This window comes from Chiroxiphia lanceolata, chromosome 7 (assembly GCF_009829145.1).
Source record: "Chiroxiphia lanceolata isolate bChiLan1 chromosome 7, bChiLan1.pri, whole genome shotgun sequence".
Lineage (NCBI taxonomy): Eukaryota > Metazoa > Chordata > Aves > Passeriformes > Pipridae > Chiroxiphia > Chiroxiphia lanceolata.
This window is the reverse complement of record NC_045643.1, coordinates 16,318,466-16,343,367: the sequence shown is the minus strand read 5'-3', so window position 1 is coordinate 16,343,367 and position 24,902 is coordinate 16,318,466. Positions and strand designations below refer to the sequence as shown.

Genomic DNA, 24,902 nt, shown 5'->3' with positions numbered 1-24,902 from the left:
TTGTCCTGTTCTACAGCCAAATAAACGCCAAAGGTTTGGTCCTGTCTTATGCGTTCCATCTTTTTCAACATTGTGGCACTAAGAACATTTCTGGATAAAGATATTTTTACGTTTTTCAACATCATCCATTTTGATCTATGGAAAAAATCTAAAATGTTGGTCACAGTTATCACGTTCTTCCTCTTGACAACTACATCAGCTTCCGTGAAAGGGGCATTTCTGCATATTTAATTTGCTTGTGAAAAGTAACAGAATGTGTACAGCCTGATCCCCTGATTTCTTCTTTGAGCTTCATTTTGCACCAGGAGATGTTTGTCCATTATGATCCCAGTAAGAATGGAGTCACACTCTGTAAAGTATCTTCTACAATGCTGTTTATTTACAATGCTAACAAACCTGGGAGGAGTGGTCCTACCAGATACCATCCATATGAACCTGACAGACCTGAGAATGGTCTGACAGGAGCACCCAGAAGTTCAACAAGGTGCAAGACGCCTGCACCAGAGGAGGAACAACCGCACGACCCAGTACAACCAGAGGAGGGAGGTGACTGGCTGAAAGTAGCTTTGCAGAAAGGTCTTGTGGTGGACACCAAGGTGAACATGAGCCAGCAATGTGCAGCAAGGAGGGTGACCAGTATCCTGGGCTGCATTAGGAGTGCTACCAGCAGGACAAGGGAGAAGGCCCTTCCTCTCTACTCAGGACTGCTGAGGCACCTTAAGACCTACTGGAGAGAGTCCAGTGAAGGGCCACAAAAGTGAGTCAGGGACTAGAACCTCTCTTACATGAAGAAAGGCCAAGAGCTGGGACTGCGTAGCCCAGAGAAGCAAAGGCTCAGGGTGGATGTTATCAATATATAGGAATAGCTGAAGGGAGAGAATGAAGGATCCAGACTCTTCCCAGCGGTGCCCAGTGACAGAACCAGAGGCAATGGGCATGCACTGAAACACAGGGGGTTCCCTCTGCATATCAGGAAACACTTTTTTTACAGTGAGGGCAACCGAGCACTGGCACAGGCCGCCCAGAGCTGTTGTGGAGTCTCTATCCCTAACGACACTGCAAAGCAGCGAGGACCCGGCGCAGGGCCGCCGCTCGGTAGCGGGGCCGGCCCTGGGTGATGGAGCCGCCCCCCGGTAACAGCGCAGAGCCCGAGGAGCGGCGCTGGGGGTGGGAGGGGCGCGGCTGCCGCGGAGGAAGAGGTGGCGGAAGGGGCGGGCGCGTTGTCTCCCCGGCGGAAAGGGCGCAGCGGCACTTCCCTGTCGGCCCTCCAGGGAAACTCGTCATGGAGGAGAGCAGCGGCGTCCGCCTCTCGGCCGAGTGCCTGGACGAGCCGCCCAACAGCCGCATTTTCGTGGTGCTGGGCAAGGACACCGAGGAGACGCTGATCCGGGAGCGCTTCTCCCCCTTCGGGGACATCCAGAACATCTGGCTCCTGCGGGACAGGCGCACCAATGAGTCCCGCGGCATCGCCTTCATCAAGTTCGCCCGCAGCTCGCAGGCCTGCCGGGCCATGGAGGAGATGCACGGCCGCAGCCTGCTCCCCGACACCAAGCCCATCAAGGTACCCGCCGGGGAGCGGGGCCGGGCGCTGTGGGGCGGGCGGTGTCGGGGCCCGCCCGGAGCAGCCCTGGGAGCCGGGCAGCGAGGGGCCGCCTCGCCCCGTCGGGCCTGTGCCGCCCGCACGGCCGGGGCTGGCGCTGGGATCCCTCCGATCACGGTGGACCCACGGCGGCCTCGGGGAGCGGCTGCGGGGGGGTCCCAGCCGTACCTGAAGCTCCCACGTTTGGCCTAAGGTGTAACAGGCAGGAGGGAAATGCTCTGCCTGGAAACTACGGGGTCTTTCTTTGGGGCTACGTTTTGAATTTTCAAGGAGTCTCTGTGACGGAGGTTCTTAAACAGTATATTCTAAGTTTCGTAAGCAAGATAGATGTGAATAAATAGAGCTGGCTTTGCACGTGTGTTTCATGTTGGTTTTGTAGCTCGTGAAAACTTTTTTCAAAACTTTTTTTTTTTAATCCATGCAATTGGCCGGCAGCTTTCAGCCTCCTGTTTTCATTTGAAAATGCAGTTGAGTCAGTAAAATCTTTTCTGAAGAACTTGCCACCAGAAGCTAAAAGATCAGACTTGTATTCCTTTCTCCCCTGCATGGCTATTAGAAACATAAATTAAGAGCTCTGTGAAATGAGTTGCTACTTTTGTATAAGAAGCTTTCTTAGAAAATGCCTTGTGTTTTTCTTACTTGGTTGTTTTGGGTTTGTTTCTTTGTTTGTTTTTATTTGTGGTTTGTTTGTTTTTTTTCCTGGTTGTCTTCTGATGTGCACTTCTGACATGAAATTTACTTTAGTAATTAAAAAGGATTTTAGCAGTAACAGATGTGAGAAGTTATGATCCTTCATAGAGCACTAGACCTGCAAACTTCAGCCCAGCTGAGCAGTGGACTCCAGTAGCAAGGTTTTAATAAACTGTTAGGCCTTTTTGTTTGTTTGCATATTTGTTTTTACTACTGCTGTACTAAGCCTGTTACAGTAATGCAGTCTTTGCTACCTCTCCCTTGTCGCTGGGCATATTGGCAGTGCTGCTGAGTCAGTAGCAGTATTCCTCACCATTGTTCATTATCCTTGGTAAGACTTTCTGCTGGCCTCTGTCCTGCTTGGGAAACCATTTGGGGTGAATTATATTTGTAGATCTTTTGTCACGGGTGATCACAGCTGTTCTTTTTTTCCATGTCAGGAAAGCTAGCTTATGCGAAAAATAAATACAACCTTTTTCTTGGTTGTTGATATGTGTTTAAGACCTATTACCAGTAATTAGTGTCTGTGTAATTATTCCATTAGGTATTTATTGCACAGTCAAGAGCTTCTGGAAGCCACCGAGATGTTGAAGATGAGGAGCTTACACGAATCTTTGTTATGATACCAAAAACCTATACAGAGGAGGATCTGCGAGAGAAGTTTAAGGTACTGATTTGCTATTTGATAATTGTTATTTTAAAGTGGTTTGTCTTAATTATCAAAAGGGTTTTTAGCACATGAAACCTTTAGGCATTTTCAAATATTGGAAATTAATATACTTTTTAATTGTTCTAGATGTATGGAGACATTGAATATTGCAGCATTATTAAAAACAAGACCACTGGAGAAAGTAAAGGTTTGGGCTACGTGAGGTATCTAAAACCATCGCAAGCTGCCCGAGCAATTGAAGAGTGTGATCGAAGTAAGAATCTGACTGAATTCTTTGACTTTTTTTTGCAATAAGTGTGTATCATCATTAATGTACCTTTTATTTTTAGTTGTGTTTGCGGGTAAATTATTTGTGATGTGAAAACATCTTGAGACAAAGTTCTTTTGCAAATAAATAGTAGCATTGTTAACGTTCAGTGAGAACAGTCACCTGATTACATTCTTTCAAGACCAGGAGAAGAAAGGCTCTTGGGGAAACCTAACAGCAGCCTTTTCAGTCAAACCTCCTGTTCAATGTTGCTTAGTCACAAATATGAAATAACTTGGTTGTTTGTTGTTCTTACTTCTTTTTGTGTCTGGGGTTTTTTTCTCCCTTAATATACATGGTGGTTCTGCATCATATCTATCATAAGGGGTTCTATAAAAATGATATTTGTGCATAGGAATATGAGCCTGAGATTACTTAGCAGTCAAATTGTATTTCCTTTTTTCTGTGAGGTTAAAATGAAATTAGTTGGATAGCTTGAGTATAATACCCGTTTCTTTCATAAAAGCAAAACCTAGATCAGTGCAAAACACCCATGAACTGCTGTTTTAGCACAGAAGTCCATGGGATTCCTTTTGGAGCATCTCAGAATCGTGCTAAGTATCACAGAATGGTTGAAGTTGGAAGGGACCTCTGGAGGTCATCTTGCTCAAGCAGGATCACCTCAGCACTGTGGTTGCTCAGGACCATGTCCAGGTGGCTTTTGAATATCCCTAAGCATGGAGACCCCACAACCTTTGTGGTAAACTGTGCCAGTGCTCAGTCATTCTAACAGCAAGTAGATTGTTGTGCTCAACTTGTGAGTAGGAGTAGTTCTATGTGGAAGCTGTTAACTTTCACACAATTACTATGGCAGGCTTCAAGAGTTATAGTTATTTCACTACAGCCAATACTTACTGGTCTTTCTGAATGATATGGTTCTAAATATGGTACTTGGAGAATGTGGGTCTGGTCAGATAATTGAGATGTGCTGAGGTGTTGCTATATTGTTTCTTTCAGGTTTCAGGGCCATTTTGGCTGAACCTAAAAATAAGGCATCTGAGTCTTTTGAACATGACTATTACAGTAATAACACAAGGCAAGAACCAAGAGGAAATACGCTTCCATTTTGTAAGTCACAGCTTTTGGTACTAAAAGTGATTTGTAGTCTCGAATATGGTCACTGAGTAAGAAAGCTAATGGAGTCCTAGGCCAACACTTAAGTAGTAGATTGGATGTTGAAATTAGAAACCAGCCAGGCATTTCATCTCTATATTTTTATGGCTTACTTTGCTCTGGTTGGCCAATTATTTTGCGATTTCCATTGGTGAAATTAACACATTACCTTTAATATATAATTGACTTGGATTGCTTTTAAAAGTTGAATGCAACATATACATGAAATGAAGGCATGCTGGTGTGATGACTCAAATTATTTTGTTGATTCTTGAGGTATGCAGCCAGAATTTTGTAGTTTTGAAAAAAACGAGAGCAGAATTCAAGAATCCGTCTCCAAACGTCTGTCAGTGTTATCACGGCTTCCCTTTATCCAAGAGCAGTTGTTTGCCCTCTTTGATTTAGTTCCAGGACTGGAATATTGTGATGTTCAGCGAGATCCTTATACCAATAGTGGTAAGTATAAGTACAAAAAGTTTTTTTTCTTTTATCTGTGAAGGGAATTCCTTGTACTTTTACTTCAATTAATTTGTATTGCAAAATACAGTACACTTGTGGGAAAGAGTCAGTGGTTGTTGCTGTCACTGCATAAACCCAAACATTCAGTTTTTTGCTTGAACCCCTGTTTACAGGTAGCCATAAATAGTTTTACTTTCAGGTAATAAAATCTCAAGAATGACAAAATCAAAGTCATGATAAGTGGTTTTGATCAAATTAATAGTTTTAGGTAGAATAAATGAAGAAAAAGTTTCAGAAATTATTGGACATCTAGTTAAAATGTTCTCTAAACAGATCTTTAGAGTTTTTATCTTGAAATGGGCGTAGGGGTGTGTGTGTGTATGTAGAAGCTGACATGAGTAAATGGGATTAAATAATTCCAAAACAGATCATGTTTTCTATTAAAAAGATATTTTGGTTTCAGTCTTGTTTTGCTGCTGCTGAGAAAAATGTGGAAGTGGTCTCTTCTCCAAGAAGCTTGAAGTGATTCAGAGAGCTAAAATATAACTTTACAGTTCTTGAGATTCACTCTTAATCTTAATGGGATAGTTGCATTTTTAAATGAAATCATGTATCCTTTTGTTACTCATTCCAGATGAGTGAAGAAGACGTGTTTTCACTTGTGTGGTTTTATTGCCAGCTTTTCAAAGTAGCATAAGTACAGCTCGTCTGTCACTAGTTAATTCCACTGAAGTTTTCTACAAATACTTCTGGTTAAATAATGCGATATGTGGTAAAAAGACTTAAGAATTTTGTGTCATCCGTGACCGATGTGCAGTTTAATCCTTTGCTCTATATGAGTGTAGTTTGTTCTTAGGATTTAGCCATCTCACACTGAAACTGTGTGCACTGTATTTGCAGGCTATGCTGTGATTCAGTACAGCACTGCTGCATCAGCTATATATGCCAAGTACAAATTACATGGGTTTGAGTATCCTCCTGGAAATCGATTAACTGTCACTTTCCTAGAAGATGGGAGTGATAGTTCAGAGTAAGTACTAATATATTGAGATAAAAAGTTGTAAGTTGTGTTCTGGAGAGCAAAATGTAAAATAAATACATCATTAACATAAGTAACACCAATATCACTCTGAGCTTGTTCTATACTCATAGATAGTATTTTCTGAAATTGAGGTGTTTGGTTTGGGGTTTTCTTTTTGAATAGTTTAGAATAAGCCTTTTGAAACTCACTAGTCTTTGATAAAGAAAAGATTAAAATATATATTCTTAAGATTCTATAGAAAAATCTTGGATTTGTCAAGAATCTTTGTCAATGTCTATGTATATGTAAGAAGGGCTGGAATGTGGTTTTGATCTCTTGGTTGTTTGCAGTAGGGCGAGTAGTAGCCTTGTGAAGCACATATGTAGAATAAAGCTGCTGGTGATGAGGATCTGATATCCTCACAGGTCTTCCACCATCTCTAACTCATTCCTGTCATTTGAATGCCCGTTACAAGTTGGAGGGGCTTAGGTACTCTCCTGCAGTGAAAATTTTGGCTTAGTTTTATCCTAAAGGAATCTAGTTCATGTCAAACCTATTCTGGGAAATAAACGTGGAGAGTAAGGAGGGACAATGGGGAGACTCACTTCAGAAGTGCATGCCTGACCCAAACTAGAAGAAATGTTGATTGCAACCTTCATTCTCCAATAATTTCTGCAGCATTGTCTTACAACTCAGGCTGTGACTCTATGCAGAATGTACAATTGCTTTTTCTTATTCTGCAACAAAACAAAATCACTGGAAAAGAGGAGCTGGAAGTAAACTTTCTGTGGTAGTATTTTGACTTCTGAACTGAATCTTTGTGCTCTTTACTGAAATAGGTGAAATTTTTCTGTCCCTTTTGCATTTTAGGCACCTCTCACAAAATGTAGTGGGCTCTTGTAGAGATAATTTTATCTTTTTTACCCCTAGAATATTAAAAAAAAGGTAGTTTTGTATCTGTATCTGTAGTAATGTATTACTGTTTTCAGTGAGTTCCAGCTAGCATGCATACTTTCAGGTCATGTCTATAGAGTGTCCTGAAAACCTGGCTTGCTTGTCATTATTTACGTGATATTACAGATTTCCAGAGATAATCTTAGATGTGCACTGAAGCTTTTCTCTTGCTGAATTCAGGATTAACTTAGCTCTTTCTTTAAAGTGTTTTATTATCACTTCTGCTTGCAGCCTCATCAGAAAAATGGCAACACAGCTGGTGACAGCACAGGTGTCGTCAGCGTTGCGCAATAACAACACGATTGTTCAGCAGTATAGGACACCTCCTGTAAGTTCATATAAAGCACAGTGTTAGTATCCTTCTGAATTGTAAGAAACTTCAGATATGTCAATAAAGAACACTGCTCACTTTCTTCTGTAACTGTTTTAGATGCTGCACTTTTTAAGATGTTCCTCTGATTGGTTGGTACATTTTTATTCCTTGTAAAGTTGTTTGAGCTTACTCGGATTTATTGTCTAATTTAATGAAATAACCAAAATAAATAAAGTAGTGAAGATTAGAACTTGTAGAGGCTGTTTATGTCCTGTGATGGGAACAAAAATTGTAAGTAAGGTAAAATTATTTCCTCTGCCCCCTGCCCCCCCAGTTAATTTATACTTGTGGTTTTTTCCTCCTGTTTCAGCAAGCGTTTGGAGGAACTTCTGGCCCACAGTTACTTCAGCCCCAAACAGATGCCATTCTGCCACCACCCAAAAAAAAAGTTCCACCTGACACTTCTGTGAAGGAAAGGCTTTTCATACTTTTTCATCCCCATCCTTTACCTGTTGTCGTTTTGGAGGATGTGTTCTGGTAAGCCTCCATTTACAAATAAGTGCTTCCTAACAAAAAGAAAACAAACTATGAAATATTTAAAATAAATGTTGAAAGTAAAAAAGATTATTGTGAAAATGCTTTCCAAAAAGAGCAGTGCACAGTGATTAGTAAATATAAGTGAACAGTAGGTAACAGTTGCTTTTTGAAACTAGTTTGTAATGGAATTCACATTGAAGCACAGAGGCAGTGTCATCAGTATAGCAGCTTTATTATCAATTAACTTAATCTAAAGTAAAATGTCTAGTCTTCTAACGCTTATTTTTAACCAAAAAATGTGGTACTTCCAGTTCTTCCTAATTTGTTTTGCATTTTCTTTTAAATATTTCTGTAAGGTATTTAAGTATTTTGATAAATTTCCACAGTAACTTAGGTGAGTATATCATATATCATAATGGTTTGCATCTTACTGACGCTATTTCAGCTGTTCTTTCACAAGACCTCCTTTTGAGGAGCAGACTTGAGACAATTTTTGCCATCTTTAAAACAAATCTATAGTTAACTGTTCTCCAGTGTTTTCTGTTATTTGTTTGTAGTATACTCTTGAAGAAAAAGACACTTCCCTTTTCTAATAGCTTGCATTTGCAATAAATCTTTGGAAAGCCAAACTATGTACAAAGCACCAGGAAAGGAAAAGAAATAGTATGCACATAATGTGGAATTTAAAACTACCTATTTGATATACTAGATTTTCTTAATCAGATGCTGGAGAAGGAAAAGGCTGTGTATACATTTGTGTAACTTCAGTATGAAGTAAGCAGACTATTTTTCACAAATGTATTTTAAGGAACTGTCTAGGAAACTCCTGAGGACTTTGGGAATCTGTTTTCCCTAAAGCTTTTGTGTTTGCTTTCTGAGTCATTTCAGTGAGACCTTTTCAAAGATGAATCACAACTGAGTAAGTTCATTTAAGTGAGATGCAGGTTTATCTTCTAAATTATCTGCTGGTTTGCGTGTGTATGTCTTATTTTTGGTTTGTTTGGGTTTTTTTTGTAGCGAGTCAATAACTACGACAATCCCAGCGGAGACAGAAAACTGGAATGCTTTATTGGACTTACAAGTTCGCAGTTAAAGGGTTTAGGGTCTACATATTTAACAGGGGGTTGTAACTATTACAATTTATTACAAACAGGGTGTTTCGGGAGATGATATAAGGGAAAAACCCAGGTTAATAAATTTGGGGTCTTACACATACATCATAGGGGAAAACCCATTTTATCTTGGGGGAATTACATGGAGGAAAGAGGTATTCAAGTTTGCAGAATGCACAGGATCCAGGGAACACAAAGGGAGAGATAAAACACAGTAAGTCTTCTGCACTGGCTTGATGAAATCAGGGCATGGTTTCTCTGGGCTTGGGCAGGACATTCCAAACCCGTGACATCAGTGGATCCTTGTCTGGACTTTAAGATGGAGGTTTGTCCCCAGTTGCTGTTAGCCCAAGGCTTTCGTTTAAACCTAGCAGTTTTCTTTTTCTCCTATCCAAATCTTGGAATCCAACATTTCTTATTTTGTTTTCTTTGGGGGTGTTTTGAGTGCCATGTAGTGTTTGGGGACTGTAGGATTGATTAGCTTTACATATTCTTTTAAATAAGAGAGAAATCACTGGTGTTTGTGGTTCTGTTGTAATATTCTGTAGAAAACAGTATGTGAACTTCTGGTATTATTTCTGTTCCTGCCCATAATTCAAGAGAAGGGAATATGAAAATTGGCAGTTTTAGAAGAGGCCAGCAGAAGAAAACATAGTGTACATATCAGAAAAGAGTTGTTGCAGTTAACGAATCATATATACTTCAGATTGGATATGTTGCAGGAAAACCTGTAAATTCTTTTTTTTTTTTTTTTCCTCCCCCCCCCAGTCGTTTTGGACAATTGATACAGGTTTACCTTGTTGCTGGAAAAAATGTGGGCTATGCAAAATTTGCAGACAGAGCAAGTGCCAGCGAGGCCATAACTGCATTACATGGCAAGATTGTGAATGGGGTCAGGCTCAAAGTGAGGTTGGCAGACTCGCCCTCGGAGGAACCCAACAAGCGCCAGAGAACTTACTGAGCAGGTGAGTACCCAGTCTGAGCTGTTGCTTACACTGAAGTTCAGCTACATGAAATAGTAATTGGCTAAGTATTTTTAAGGTTAGATAGAAGCATGTAACGATAAACTTTAAACCTATTCTTAGCTAACAACTTGAAATACAATTTGTTGTATATCTGTTTGTGTGTATATATGTACACGTATCTGTGTATGCTTATATATGCACATATGCACTTTATTTTAGCAAAAACGAATTTTTATAATTCTTGGAAAAATATGAACCAGTTGATAAAAAACAATCTGGATGTTCATAGAAATATTTGCTTTTGTACATAAGAGAATCAATTAACATTGAAAAGAGAATGCAAGAATAAACAATGGAACTGACATCAGCTTCTGTGTGTCTTTTTTTTTGTTAAAAACACATGCCATCGGTGGTGTTCAATAAAGATGCAGAGTTGAGCTATTGGAGGATAGAGGAGTGAAGGGGTAAATAAAAAAAGGATGCAGGGGGAACACGTAAGGTTGTCAGGTGAAACCAGAGGTTTGGGATATTTGGGTCATCTGGGTTCTCAGAAATCAGATGTAGCTGAAATGTGTGATAGTGAAGAAAATATTGCAGAGCTTGTGGTGGAGGGATTGAGATGGGTGTTTAAGATAATTAGTTTGAGAACTTACTGTTTGATGCTTATGGTCTGTGAAAGCTGGCTAAACTCCTAGAGATTTTATATTTTTTAGACTTAAGGGACCAAAACTGAATTGTTCTTTTAAAACATTGGTTTGCTTCAAATTACATAAAATTTAATAAAATTTCTTTCTTTTTTTTTTTTTAATATCCTTTTTAACATTAGAACTATTACCAAAAGAGAAATATAGTAGGGGAAGAAAAAGATATTTTCTGCAAAATAACTCAAATATTACTGTAGCTTTCAGATATTTCCAGTAGCCATATTATCTTCCTAAGGGACAGTTTTGATTTAACTCATTCAGAAAATGTCACATGAAATCCTGACTCTCTTCATGTCAATATTTTACCTCTAAGCTTTACTTCTTGTACCTTTCTTTGTATAGATGTTCTTTGTGACCCCAGAGTTGCAAAGATCAAAAAAAGATTTTGCCCAGATTGTTCTTGTTCTCCTTTTTTCCTGAAGACTTTCATGTTGCTCTTCTGATAAGCAGCAAATGCTAAAGGTGGCCTTAGTCTTTATATATACAACTTTTGTTTTAAAAAATTGGATTTCTAGCATTCTTTTCCTGCACTGAATTACAGCTAAAACTAATTTTAATTTGAAGCTTTTCTTTTCTTTTTTTTTTAATCAGCAGGTGAACACAATTTTAAGTAACTTGTACCCATGCTCTTATCTTCGTACAAAGTTTTGTTTTTAGTGTGACTTTTACTTTCAGCAACTAAAGGCCAGCCTCTGGGTCTCTACAGGAATAACTATGATGTGACATGTAATATAATACCAGGTCTGCCTTGTGTACTTTTTACTAGAAAAGTGTAAACACAATATGTGTCCAAAATTAGAAAAATGATCTATCCTGAAGTTTTCTTTCTTTGTGTTTAAGAAAGATAAGAGTGAGAAGACTGGAAAGTTCTCTTCTGATGGTCAATGTAAAACTGATTTTTTTTTTTATTCACACATACAAACACACACAGAAGCACATGTTTCTCCAGTCGTGATTGTTGAAAAGATTCTTTAATGTCTCCAGGTGACAAATGGTGTGCAGTTGGTCACCAAATGGGATTTTCAAAAGGCTAAAGCTTACTTTGTTTCAAATTATGTTATTAACTTCTAATATACACATGTTATTGACTAATCAGAAACATGGACTTGTTTATAAGGTCAGATTAAGACACACACATTTTACCTAATTAGAAAAATGGAAAACTAAGATCCTTTTTAAAAATTATTTTTTACAATATTCAAAATTATAGCAGAGCTCTCTATCCTTTCCTAGGTTTTTGTGTCTCTAAAATTTCAAATAACAGAGTACTAGTTTTAGTTGTTGAAAGACAGACATGTTAACTCTGTCTTGGACAGATTACTAGTAATTCAGGTGGAAATGGCTACTGAGTATTTCCCTTCTGGTTAGCCTTTCATCTGCTGAGTCTGTGCTGTATCACAGGGAGAAGAGATTTCTAAATTTACAGTGTTACATCCTGTACCTGAGGTTCTTGATTCTGAGTCTTTCAGCAGGTTGTTTTAGCATCTATCTCTTCTTCGAACAGATAGACAATATTACTTGCTCTTTTTGGACTTCAGTTGGTTTCTCAAATTCAAATGAAATGGTACATAAAAGGAAGGATTCCCTGTCAAAAAGGGCTTGCCCAGTTAAATGAAGCTTACCACTGCCTGACTCTGCCTTGGACCAGCTGACAGAAAGCTTTGCAGTAGTATAGAGGCTTATATTTTGCTTTCACCTAAAAGGTTAAATTGTGCATGTTAAAGGAAATGGAATTCTCTCTGCCTCTGTGGGGGTTTTTTTGAATGTGCGAGAATATTAACTTTTTTTCTTTTTGGATTTTAGCTGTAGGAATAATCTACCTAGCTAAAACTTCTCTGAGTTTTCACTTAAGGAAGTCATTCCCTCTTAATAAAACCCTGTTCTAGAGTCCTGTTTTATTGCTGGCTTTTTGTCTCTAACAAGGTGACTGGATTTCTGCAGTAGTCCTTTCTATACAAGGTTCTCTGATTAAAATCTGTGATAAGACCTGAGAATTCTAGAATCTATACAAAAATAAATGGAATTCAGTGGAATAATTAAATTTAAATAAAATATTTTTTCTACGCATTTGACGTTTTTCCCTAACACTTTCTTATGTAAATAATCATTTTAAAAATACAGTTTACAAAATTGTTTCTTTAAAAATGTTTTATGGTAACAGTATGCTACTGATAATGCTCCTGCAATGTAAACATCTGACCATAAGAACTTTGTTACCTTGCAACAACCTTTTGTTTATCAGGTGAATTTGCATACATGTGTATTAATATTCTAAACTGATGCACCTAATGAATTTTATGGACTCTGCCTCTCCTACAAGTCAGTGAAAATTCAATTTATATGAGTAGTTAAAAGTAGCAGAGAGAAGATGGAAATAGAGACTAGTAATGTTCTCTTAACTACTTTAAGTTCTAATATAAGGGGTTTTTTTGGAGTGAGGTTGTCCCCTCTTATACTAAGTAAGTATTAACGGCTGAAATAATCACTTTAAACTATCTTGCTTTGAATCAGTCTAGGCTTGAGAAGACAACTACAGTGTCTACTTCTAGGCAGTTGCTGAAAGCAGACCAATCTTAATGTTCTTGTTATTGACCAGCCTGTGCTCTCCACTCAGAGTTTTGCATTACTTTGAGTATTTCATGAAAACCTCACTGCAGTGTCTGATGCCAGTTGTGTACATTATGTCATTCAAAAATGGAAGAGGAAGGAAGGAATTTGCTGTCTTTCAGAAGAATGTATTCTGGAAATCCAATTAATCTCTCTATTGCAACCTTATAGTTCTATTTTAATACCACCCCTACTCCCAAAAACAACCCCCACCAAACAACAGACCCACAAACAAACAAACCAAAAAACCAAAACCCCCACAAAAAGTCTCTCACAAAGCTTTCAAGGAGTCCTTAGAAAGCAGAGCTTCTAACTAGCAATGTATTAAAAATGCAAGACACAGCTGTGTGGACCTGGGTTCTGTGGGTTTTAACAATCATTGCTGATTGACTTTAACCCACAGCAAATGGATTAATTGCGTTTTTCCCCTTCTGAAAAAGCTTGGTAGTGTCTTTAAATAATTATTTAGTCACTTACGAAGTTGAAAAGCATTTATTCTGTCATGAAATACATGGTTATTATTGTCTTGTTACTCTTGCTCTGAAAAAGTCCTGCATCATTGATTTGATTTGCATTCATTTTTTTACTTAAACTTTATTAAAATCCTGAAATTAACATCTATATTTATAATAATGTATTGTTGTGCAAAAATGTTTAAAAAAAGTAATTGTATCATAGTTGAGATGTATTCTGAAAAAAATAGCTGTATTTTGTATCAACAGCGTACTGCAGAAAAAATGCAGCTTTCACACACTGCTTAGAAAAAGAGACACTTCTTTAAAAGTTGGAGAAGCATACCTAAAACTTTAATATTATTCTTCTAAAGATATTAAAAGATATTATTTATATGCTGTTGTAGTGATTCTATTTTATAATATGTACTTTAAAATAAAAATATGTATGTTGCTTTTTGATGCTATTTTTGTACTTGTGTTTTTTCTACAGAAACTAAATAATGACATGACCCTCAGCTAGCTGACTGACTGACTGAAAACGTGACTAGACATGGTTCCTGTGGACAGTGACAGCTTTTTCAGTGACAGCTTTTTTTTTGTTGTTGGTTTTTTTGTTAATTGTTACTTAGTTGATCTTCTCTCTATGGTGCTTTTTGATTTTGAATATGCAGACATGCAGTTTTGAAAATTATCTAGGTATTTAACATTGTAAACTGGTGGTTGTTCTTGTAGTAGTATATAATCCTGTATTACAGAAATCTTGTTTTACCTGAATTCCTCCTATAAGATGGAAATTACAATGATAGGGGAAATAAAGGAGTCAACATTTTCTGACTTGACTGGTTAGTTGATAATGATTCAGATTCTGTTAAGATAGAAGACATTTCTCATAATCCAAATTGCATTGAAAAGTGAAGTACAGCAGTAAATTCAAAGAAAATGAAATTGTTTAAAAACTGCTATCAGGCATGATAGTATTAATCTAGATTTAAGAAAATAGCTGTAATCTAGAAAATGATTCAAAGTACCTTCTTAAATATTTTGTTGACTTGGGCCAAAAGTACTTGTTATGTTTTGTATGCTGTTTAGTGAAAGTGACATTTGACTGTGGGTCAGACTATCAAAGCTACTTACATTTATCCTTTCTTATCCTGAGGTCTTTTGGTTATAACTGGGGAAAGTATGGAGTCTAAGGGTGTGGGGGTTTTTTTGTTGTTATTTTTTTTTTTAAAGGGGTTGGGGTTCTTTCCTCCCCCCCGAAGCTTTCAATGCATATGTTCAAGTAAGAGTTGGACAAGTCAGCATTTCAGCAGGATCAAGAGCACATTCCAGCACTGATGGAGAGTAAATGAAGATAGTTCAAATAAGTATTTGCACAGAGAATTTTCAAATGCCAAATACTTTTCTGTGTATTCCTGCATACTACTTGTTGAATTGAAAATATCCTGGTTATTAAAATAATTTATACAGATAAAATTGAGGAATTCTAGTTGTGTGCACACTACAGGACAAGCATGCCCTTGGATGCATCTCCTGTCCTGGTCCCTTGATCATTGGTGTGGGGAGAGACACGGAAGCAGCCTGTAATTTCTTCTGTCCCTGAGCACCTTTGGAAGTATTTCCTTCCAGGAAATCCCTATCTCAGGAAGGTTGGGATGAGAATGCAGGTCTTACTCCCTTAGTTCCAGATGGGATAGTGAACTGTGTTTCAGGGTAGACACTACCAGTGTATGCACTTTTAATGGGCTGGGAGAGTTATTTACATTGATAAGGGGGATTGGGTCACAGGGGAGACAGAGTGTGGGACAGTAGATCTGGACAGTGGGGTTTAAGAAACAGTGAGATTTGAGCTTTTATTCTACCCTATAATTTCATGCACTTACCCACTTTTTTCCACTCCCTGCCAGCAGTTAGGTTGGCTTAGCCTCTGGGTCCCTTCCCAGCAGGGAGATGCTGCTGTCAGGAGGGCTGGGCAGAAGATTGTTTTTGTGCTGTGCAGCTGCTCAGTCACCATTTGGGTCCCACTGGCCAGTGTCCCTTAGCAGCCCTGGGTTTTCATTTTTATGTAGCTCACGGAGCTCCAGGATCATCGTCCCCATTTCCATGATTCTCACTGTCTGCTTCTCCAGCCCCTTATTCTTTCCAAGACTGCTGCTACTTACCAGGAGACCTTTGCAGCCTCCTTTCTGATGCTGCAGCCCCTTTGTTTTCCCAGTCTTAATAGTGAATGTGCAGAAACACAGCACCTTATAATGGTGGGTTTGTCTCTTTATTAATTTAATCTATGTTTTTACCTATAACAGGTGGACTGCTTTTTTATTTGTTTTTTTAAAGAGAAGGAGGAAATGAGAAGGTATTGGAAAATACCTCCAGTTGTAAGTAGCTAAAAGCTGCAGGTGAAACTTCTTAATTTTCTCCTTTGTTTCCCAACAGTGAAACACATACACCAAATTAAGCAGTGTCCTTGGTTGGGATGGGGGTGGGAAGAGGAGGGAGTGGAGAGTTTTTGATAAAATCTTTTTAACTGGAAGGCATCGTTACTGAAACCTTAGATCTTCACCATTTGGTGCTTTACAGTCAGCTGTCTTAAACTACTGCTAGGATGCAAACCTAGATTAGCCGTCTGGTAATTGTCATTTGACTTCACCTACTATCAAATTAATGCAATTGGAATAATATTTGCATGAGGTTACTTAATGTTACTTATACAGCAAATATTTTAAAGTATTTAATAAATAGTTTAATGCAAGATACAGTCATGTTCAACTAGGTTTTATTTCCTGCTCTTTATAGTGGAGTATCAGTAAAAATACTTTTGCATTAGAGGGTGTATAAGAATAAGCACTGTCATTGCAATTGGTTCAGAAGTTTAAATTCAAGTTTAAAAGTTGAAAAAAAGTTGTTCCTATATTAAAAGAATATTAGAATTTAAATGCTTAAACATGAGGAAGTTGCAGAATAAAGATAGCCTAAGAAACCTCGTTTTCCTTCTCTCCATCTTCCTAGTATGTGTTACAATGCAGTCCTTGATGACTCACCAGCAGCTTTTTTTCCCCAAGAGCAGTTGTTTTGTTCAGCACAAAGAGCAGAATTGAATCAGGACTGCATGGTTAACACAGGCTGTAAAATTCCTGCTCAATTGGGTGTAGATGTTAGAAATTGGAGGTTTATGGTTGGGCTTGGAGAATTGGATCCTATCTGTGACTCTAGCCCAAAGGTTGTTCGTAAGAAGGGTTGCCATTTCTCTGTGGTTCCCCTGAAAAAGTCCCAGTTTAGATCGGTGTGTTTGGTTTTTTTTTTGCTGTTTGGTTGGTTTTGTGGGGTTTTTTTCCATCCCTTATGATAACTTTCAAGTAGCATTTGGGGCTTTCCTGTTTTGCTCAGGGGAAATAATTCTTACCAGGTTGCCATAAATCCCAAACTCCAGAACTGTCAAGCAACACCTTTGCCAACTTAACTGTACAGTCAATGTGTGCAGTGAATCTAAAATTTTCAGAAAGCATCAGTCCTATTGTGGATACATGGAGAGACACCATGTTCATGTAGAGGGGTCTGACACATGCTTCTGAACCTGCATGGTGTGGTGTATCTGCACAGCACCAGGTGAAATGCTGAGAATGCCTGTATAGTCAGTTGAAAAAAACCCCAACTTCTCATTTATGTGATAGAATCAGCCTTTTGATAAGTCTCTCCTATGTCAAGATCCCTGTCTGATGTGGTACTGAAGGTGGATCCCTGTGTGTCTAGGGGACATGAACATCCCCAGGAGAGTAAACACTCAAAAATGAAGTGACTGGTGTTTTTTTTTTTGGCCATCCAAGATGGGGAAAAAAGAATCAGGTTGGCATGATCCTAACAGCTATTTGAAGGGAACATTCAACACACACAGAAGGTTAAAAGATACCCTTTATAACTTGAAGTAATGTTACAAAGTAGACAGAGCAGTGCCATTTTCTAATTGTTCTCTATCTTGTTTTTGTTATTACATGTCTCTGGGAGTAGTGGGCCACTGCACTCCCCTGGGCATGGAAGATCAGTGCTCCCTGCTTTGGACTGTGGAGCTCTCTTGCCTGCTTGTTCAGTCAGGTCTGCAACTGAAGAGAATTGGAATTGGGCTGGAACTTGGAAAAAAAATTTTCCCGTTCCAGTTCTGAGACTTCAAGGTACCCAAAGAAGCAACTCTGCAAACAGTGTCTCCCTTATAGTCAATATCAAATCAAGCTACTAGTTGACTCACATGGAGTCATTTGTAGTGTTCTGGTAATATTTTTAGAAGGTACATAAAATCATTATTGCTCTCCTTAGAGTTCAGTGTATTTACTGAAAGTATTAATGTGCTATTCTTCTCCAACTAAGTAATATCTTCCTAGTTTGAAGTCCCCTAGCATTTTTGATTGGATATGATATTCATCACTCCCTGTTTCAGTTGTTAGGTAGCACTACTGGTAAGTGGCATGCTGCTTTTATACATCCTTTTGTTGGTAAGTAAAAACTCTGTCTGCTATGAAAATGACCATTAGGTTCCTGCACTGAAAAAAAACTTGTGTTACTCATATTCCTTTTGATGGTGTTTAGTGAATTGACCAAAACTGTATAGGGTTTTTGGTGTGTTGTTTTGCAGAATCAGTGCTTTAGTGTTGGTAAGTAGAATTTAGTATGCTTATCCATAAGTGACTTGGATTTCAACTGTGTTCATCAGCTATAGTTTCTGTAGGCATTGAACAAGGCTTTTATACCTTTTGAAAATGAGATAATACAGATTTCTTAAATTACACTGAATGATGTCCAGTAGAAATCATTTTATGCGTTTATTGAGTCATAACTGCTTGGTTAGTAGAGGAGCCTTTTCTTTGTGTAAGTGGGGGAAGATACTAATCTGCTTATGTTTTCTGAATGTCTACATTAGGATATTTCTGATTATGAAATGAAAAAAGGCCATTCTCAAGAGGGCTGTGCATTCTGAATGTGATCTGTGAGTCAGTGATTGCAGTGCCCCTCGCTGGGTCCTGGGGCTCCTGAGACCTTTTTCTTTAGTGGCACAAACCAGTACTAGGGCACCTCACAGGGGGGTAGAGCCCAGGTTTGCAGTGCAGTGTGCAATTGGATTTCCTTTGCATCTTTTCCTGTTCTTCCTGTTGGTGGTCCTTTCTCTGACCCAGGGCACTCTGTCATGTCTCTTCTTCTCTGTCTACAGAGATATCATCTAATGTCTGCAGTAGCAGGAACCTCCACTCTTTCAATTACTATAGAAGTGAGAGACAGAAGGAATAATCATACATAAGTGGAAACTGTTGAAGGTGAAAATGTGATTATGTGCACAGCTCCAGTTCAGGAAAACTAATTTCATATTCTCATCATGCCATTTTCCTGAACTTACTATTTTTATTTGTTAAACCTTCATTTAAAACTTTATCAAAGATTCTGCTCAAGTTTTTCACAGAATGTTAAGTTAGAACTGCAGTTATATTGGTAAATTTTCTCCAAATAGAATGAAGAAGAAGCTATCAAAGAAGGAGGGTTAACAGTGCCAAGTTCACTTGCAATTATAGCAAAGGGACAAAGGGTGACACCGCAGCCTGCAGTGCTGTGAGGCAATCCCCCTGGTTCCAGCAGAGGTCACTGGGCTCCTGGGTGTGTAGGCAGAGACTGCAGCTCAAAGCTGACCCTGCTGAAAATCTTTACCTGCTCCTAAGATAATCAACCTATATATAGAATTTCATAACCAAAAGCTTGTGGTTTTTTTCCACAGGTAAAGAATTGTTGCTGGGTGTATCAATTTCAAACACATAATTTAAAGTACTTTTAACGTAAGTTAATAATTAAAATAATTTCAAGTAATTGATTTAAAAGCAATTGAGAGAAGACAGAAGCCTAGTTTAACTTGCGTATTTTCTCTGAATTATTTTTAAGCCATTTATTTCTTCACAGCCTATCAGTTTTGAAATACAGATGTTCTAGTTTTGCTTGCACAAGCCTCACATGTCTATTTCTGATTTATTTTTCTTGCTGTTCCAGAGGCTTTTCCTAGTTTTGCAAATGCAGGATTAGCCAAATACTTTAAAAATTGTCATGCTGAGTATGAAAGTTTTCTGTGAGATACCTGAAAACACTGCATACAGAACACCTCTCTATACCGTTTTTTGGCATTTTTGCAATTTCTCTGTAAAAGATTAGGAGCAAGATAATGAACAGGAACTAGGAAGAGAATTGGGGGAAAGAGAGATTAAAAAAAGGAAAAATAAGGAAGATTATAAAAAAAGGAGTTCTGATTTCAAGAAATACAACAGGAAACAGTCTAATAGGAGGTAAGGCATGAGGGGGTTCCTGGGGGAAAGCCAATTCGGATATTTGGAAAAGCAGGATAATCCAAATTATTCAGATCTTAAGACAAAAAAGACAGAGGGCACTGTGGTGCTCTGGAAGCCAAATGCTTTAAGATTAGGTTGTATGTAGGGATTTGGAGTCTTTTGGATGGATGTCCATCACAAATGAACCGCAGAAGCCCTTACATCAATCTATAGTAACGTCACTCTTTTGTGTCTTATTTCTCCTTCATTTTGAAATGCAGTGATTGTCATGCACACTGCTTATTTCATATACACATAATGAATATTTTGGCACCAGAATTACTTTTAAAGCAATATCTGGTTTTTTCAAAATTGTGTGCTTACTGTTGAGCTCATTTCTCTTGTTGGGTAATTTCTCCTTCATCACTCTGGTGTGTGGTCGTTCTGTTCCTCCTCCTTGCGCTGACACAGCTTACCTCAGCTGCAGCTGTCTGGAGTTCACTGAACAACTTGCAGCACAAATTCACATCAGGTCACTCATCCACAGCCTCTGCTTTTGGCAGGGATAAGCACAGCAACAGAAGCTTGAGTTACAGGCAGAATCAGGCCTCCTGCAGCCAGCCTGATGCTGTACTGCACTCAAAACTCGAGGTGGTTCCAGATGCTTCAGACGGCTCTGGTAGCTGAAGCTGCGGAGACTGAAGTTCAGCACCAGGCAGCTCTGCTGGGTACAGGAGTGAAGAGAAGTGTGTAGCTGGATATAACACAAAACAGCGTTCAGCTGCTCGCTCTGCTTGCTTATAAATGCTTTAAAGGAAGCTTTAAGAGGAGTTGCTTTGAGGGATGATGGGCTTTATGGCCTTGGTGCTTTGTAAACATCGTAAATCACAGCTTGAAAATAACACTTTGGTGCTGTAAAGTCCACGTATCTCATAGATGGTGGGGCTGTTGTTTTCAACTATACATGGCACTGTCAGATTAATTAAATATTGATATAAGACTCTTATTCTTCTACTTTAATGCCTGTTCCCAAACCTTAATTCTTTTATTATGATATTGAAATTCTTGAAATTCTGCAAACTCTCTGGAGCTTGGGAAGGTGGGGTTTCACCCAACATGAAGTCTAGGGTGTTCAAATCCAGTGTTAACATACAATATCCAACACACAATATCTGCAGGACTTATTTAACTCTTCAGTCTTAATATGCTGACCAGACTCTACTCTATATTTGGAGAAAATGTTTACAAATCCTGAGCATGCAAATAGAGAAGTTTCCCTGGGAATTCTTCCAACTCTTCTGACCGAGTTCTGTCTTTGGAAGGTGCTAATGAGGTAAATTTTCCAGATGACATTTTAAGGAATACATGACAATGTTAACAGAGCATATTTGGGTATGTGGACATGAAAACTCTATCAGAAATGTAAATATCTGCTGGAAATATTTTCTAAAATTGAAATTACAAGCAACTTAACAAATAAAATTGCAAGATTGCTGAAAGTTATTTAAAGTATCAGAATGTAGATTGTCCTCATCCTGGGCACACTAAATCCCCCTCCTAATGTGTCTGTTATATCCAAGGATAGCAGGCGTAAAGTTATATTTAATCAGCAAAACAAAACCAAAGGCAATGGCATATAAAACCATGTACTGTATGTCTTGACCCACTGACGTTTTTAAATTTAAATCAAGTCCATAGAGTTCACTTCTATTCAGAGTTCACATTAGTGTAATAATGCTAGGGGACACTAAAATTTGCTGCCCTTCTCTGTGTCAACATACCAGCTAAGTTATTTAAAATTATTGCCAGAATTTTAGACACGGGTTATCCATACAGAGGTATCACAGTAGGTTTTTCCTTTCCCTAAAGGCCGAGGATACAAAGATGGCTTCAATGCCCATATATAAAAGGATTCTTGGAATTTTAACCTGGAGACCATCTGAAACTGTTTGAAGCTGGGCAATCTGTTATTGTTTTGAAAAATAAATTAATTAGGTAGTTCTCAGAGAGTGTAGAGGAAACTTTATTGCTGTGACCCTTTTTAAAGGTATTCTAGTGGAGTTATATAGAGAAAAGTCCTTTAAATACTGAAGCTTGAAAGAACTTAGTCTAGAATAGAAAGCAGAGTGCTGATAATAGCCAGCAGGGTTGGAAGGTAGTAGTAATAACACTTAAAACCAGAGATTTCTTTGTTGTTGTTGTTTAAAATTGATAGCTCAAAGTGTTTATACTGCTTCGATTTTGCAGTCTGCACAGTAAAGAAATCATGCAGTCAGCTGAAGATGAGGCTATGGGACTACTACCCATTGCTAAAATCAAGTATGAAACAAAGTCTTTTCCTTATCTTTGAGTGGAGATAGTTAACTATAGAGAGTATCAACTATAAAGATTTTGTTTTTCTGAGATCGAACCGCTCCTGCTGATTGGTCATATGTTTGTCTTCAGAGATAATTGGAGTTCTGATAAACTGCATTTGAGATTTGCTTTTCAGATTTCTGGCTTCTTGTATTTAATAGGGATATTCTTAATAGAACTCTTATAAATTGCGATTATCTATGCAAGATGTTTACCTGTAATTTCAGTTTTAAATCATCTTTGGGTGTTTCTACTTCCCTTTCTAGTTTCTTCAATGAGAAGACATAATTTTTCTTCAGGGATGTCCAAGAATGGTTTATATTTTATTTCTGTGATCATCTATAAATATGGAAAGTATTTTTGTTATATTCTATGCATATCTTATGCTGTTATGCTTCAGGATTTCTCTTGCTATGTGCTGTCCTGATTTTGTATAAAGTAGAGTAAAAAATGGTGCTGAAATGAATAGACCAGTGTATATGGACTATCACTACAGAAACTGAAGAGCAAAATGTTGAGATGATAAAAACAGTTTTTCCAAATTCTCTTTAGGGGAATTGAAAAACACCCAAATGGAAAGATCAGGAACTAAGTGTCTGATTTCACTCCCAGGGAAGATGTGGAAAGGCAGGAATATGCTTTCATATGCTTGTCTTTGGTTTCTCACACTTAAATGAGGAGAAAGAAAAGAATAAACCATTTGAATGGCTGCACAAGACTGTGTAAAAGTCCATTTAATCTGGTGTCCTGCTCTCTACAGTTGCTGGAAACTGATGCTCAGGAAGAGTGTTGAAACGGGGCAGATGATGAGTGTCCTTTCTTGGACACTTCTCAATAGGCAATGGGGAAGGTACCTTTTCAGCAAGAACTGCAAAGGAAATTGTTGTGCCTACAGCTGTCCTTCATTCATTTGTATAATCCCTGCTTAAAATCATCTGTCTCTTCAGCTTCATAGCATAGTATAGAAGCAAGCCATCTGCATTAATAATATTTTGTATGGAAAAGTTTTTCCCAGTTGTTTTAAACCTGCTACTTGATTTGAGTTTCACTGAAGTCCTGTGTGATGAAAAATAGCACGTGATCATTTCCTGTCAGCCTCCTACGTATCATTTGGGATTTTATAGATCAAAAGACAATCCTTTCTCAGTCTGCTCCTCAGCTAGAAATTATGTCCTCACACAGATGCATTCCCATACTTCTGTGTATATTTTTTCAGCTGCATGCATTTTCTAGTTTCACATTTTCATGGGAAGGAACCAGAACTGTACACAGCACTCAAGTGCAAAGAGATTTACATGGGGTTGTAATGAGCTCTTCTGCTTTGTTCTCTACTGCTTTTGGAGCAATTTCTAATACTGTTTGCCTTTTGGACTACTGCTGAGTAGCAAACTAATGTTTGCAGAAAACTACTCACAATGACTCCAAATAATAAAGGCTAATTTAGAGCCCATTATTATGTATGTTTAGTTAGGGTTATTTCCGTTACTGTTGACATTAGTTTGCAGTTATTGACATAGATTTTCAGCCACTATCTCATTGCCCTATTGCTCACTATTGTCAGATCCTTCTACAGCTGCTCAGAGTCAGCTTTCATTTTGCCTATCGTGAGTAATTTTGCATCATCAGGAAACTGCAAAGATCATTGGTCTTCACACAAGTAATTTTAGGCTATTTAGGTGTAACACTGCTCATCAGCAGTATTCTAAGCAATTCGGCCCTAAGGAGGACTCAAAGAAGAAAGTAAATCATGTTGTGTTAGGTGGTCAGAATCTGTCAAAGAAAGGGGACATTGATCTGGTTACCCGATGTCAGTCCTGATGGCAGCTGTGCTTTCTGGTTCATGGAGATGGCTCTTCAGTCTTCTGGCACTCCTTTACTGTAGGGCATATCCAGTTTGCATCTTGCTGATGCCTGCCTTTCTGCTTTCAGAGCATGTCCCTGATATGAACCTGCCTCCCAAGCTCTCCCTCTGCCTAATTTGTTTATTATCAGACACTCTTTAATGCTCTTTGGTACTCTACTGCGTGCTTTTTCTTCAAAGCACGTCCAGTTCACTCCTTACTACTGCTATATTCTCACAGTTTTGCATAATTCAATGAACTTGCAAAAAAGATAAGGTGTAATTTGCAAAAAGCTTTAATAAAAACGTGTTTGCTACCTATGCCTTGTGTAAGGGTACCGTTTTGCCAAACACATGCAAACCCTATAAATGACAGCAAAGAAACAATAATATTGCTTATTACAGGAGAAAATAAAACTATTTTCTTAGGGTTCTGTTAGTAAATATTTTCAATGCCCATAGATTTGCTTATCCTCAGGGTATGGGTGGTAAGCAAACATCTGCTTTTATATTTAGTAAACTTCCCTGCTGCCTGAATGAAGAATGGGACATTTTAAAGGCATTTGTGTCTTGCTGAGAATTATGGAAAGAATTCTAGGGTTTAACCTGTGGAGGTTTTACTTCTGCATGGACAATCAAACCATGTTTTATAGTTTTCTTCTGGAAAACCTGTCTCCCAGTTGTTGATGAGAGTAAACTTGAGAAAAACAGGTCAAGTTCTTGGATGGACAAAATGGAATATAGCTCTCCTGTGTTTAGGTCTTTACCTCAACATTTCATCAAGATGTTCAAACCTTTGCTCCTGGTGGCGCAAAATATGAGTAAAAACCAGTGAAAAAAATTCTCATGTGATTATGTAACAACAACAGAGATTTTCAAAACATTTATGTAAGCCTACATAAAATCGGCTTAT

General features: G+C 38.3%; 1 protein-coding gene across 2 annotated transcripts; it reads left to right on the top strand.

The window, feature by feature from the left end:
* The first annotated feature begins 1,222 nt into the window (after nucleotides 1-1,222).
* On the top strand, nucleotides 1,223-14,987 carry RBM45 (RNA binding motif protein 45). Of its 2 annotated transcripts, none has more exons than XM_032693600.1 (10): nucleotides 1,223-1,561; nucleotides 2,835-2,957; nucleotides 3,087-3,213; nucleotides 4,225-4,335; nucleotides 4,657-4,836; nucleotides 5,740-5,869; nucleotides 7,046-7,142; nucleotides 7,501-7,664; nucleotides 9,545-9,741; nucleotides 13,998-14,987. In XM_032693600.1, exons 1-9 carry the CDS (start codon nucleotides 1,283-1,285, stop codon nucleotides 9,735-9,737), a joined length of 1,404 nt encoding a protein of 467 aa, XP_032549491.1. In that variant the 5' UTR covers nucleotides 1,223-1,282; the 3' UTR covers nucleotides 9,738-9,741; nucleotides 13,998-14,987. The 2 variants fall into 2 exon arrangements, with proteins under 2 accessions (XP_032549491.1, XP_032549490.1); XM_032693599.1 differs by having other exon boundaries at nucleotides 7,498-7,664.
* Nucleotides 14,988-24,902: the final 9,915 nt, after the last annotated feature.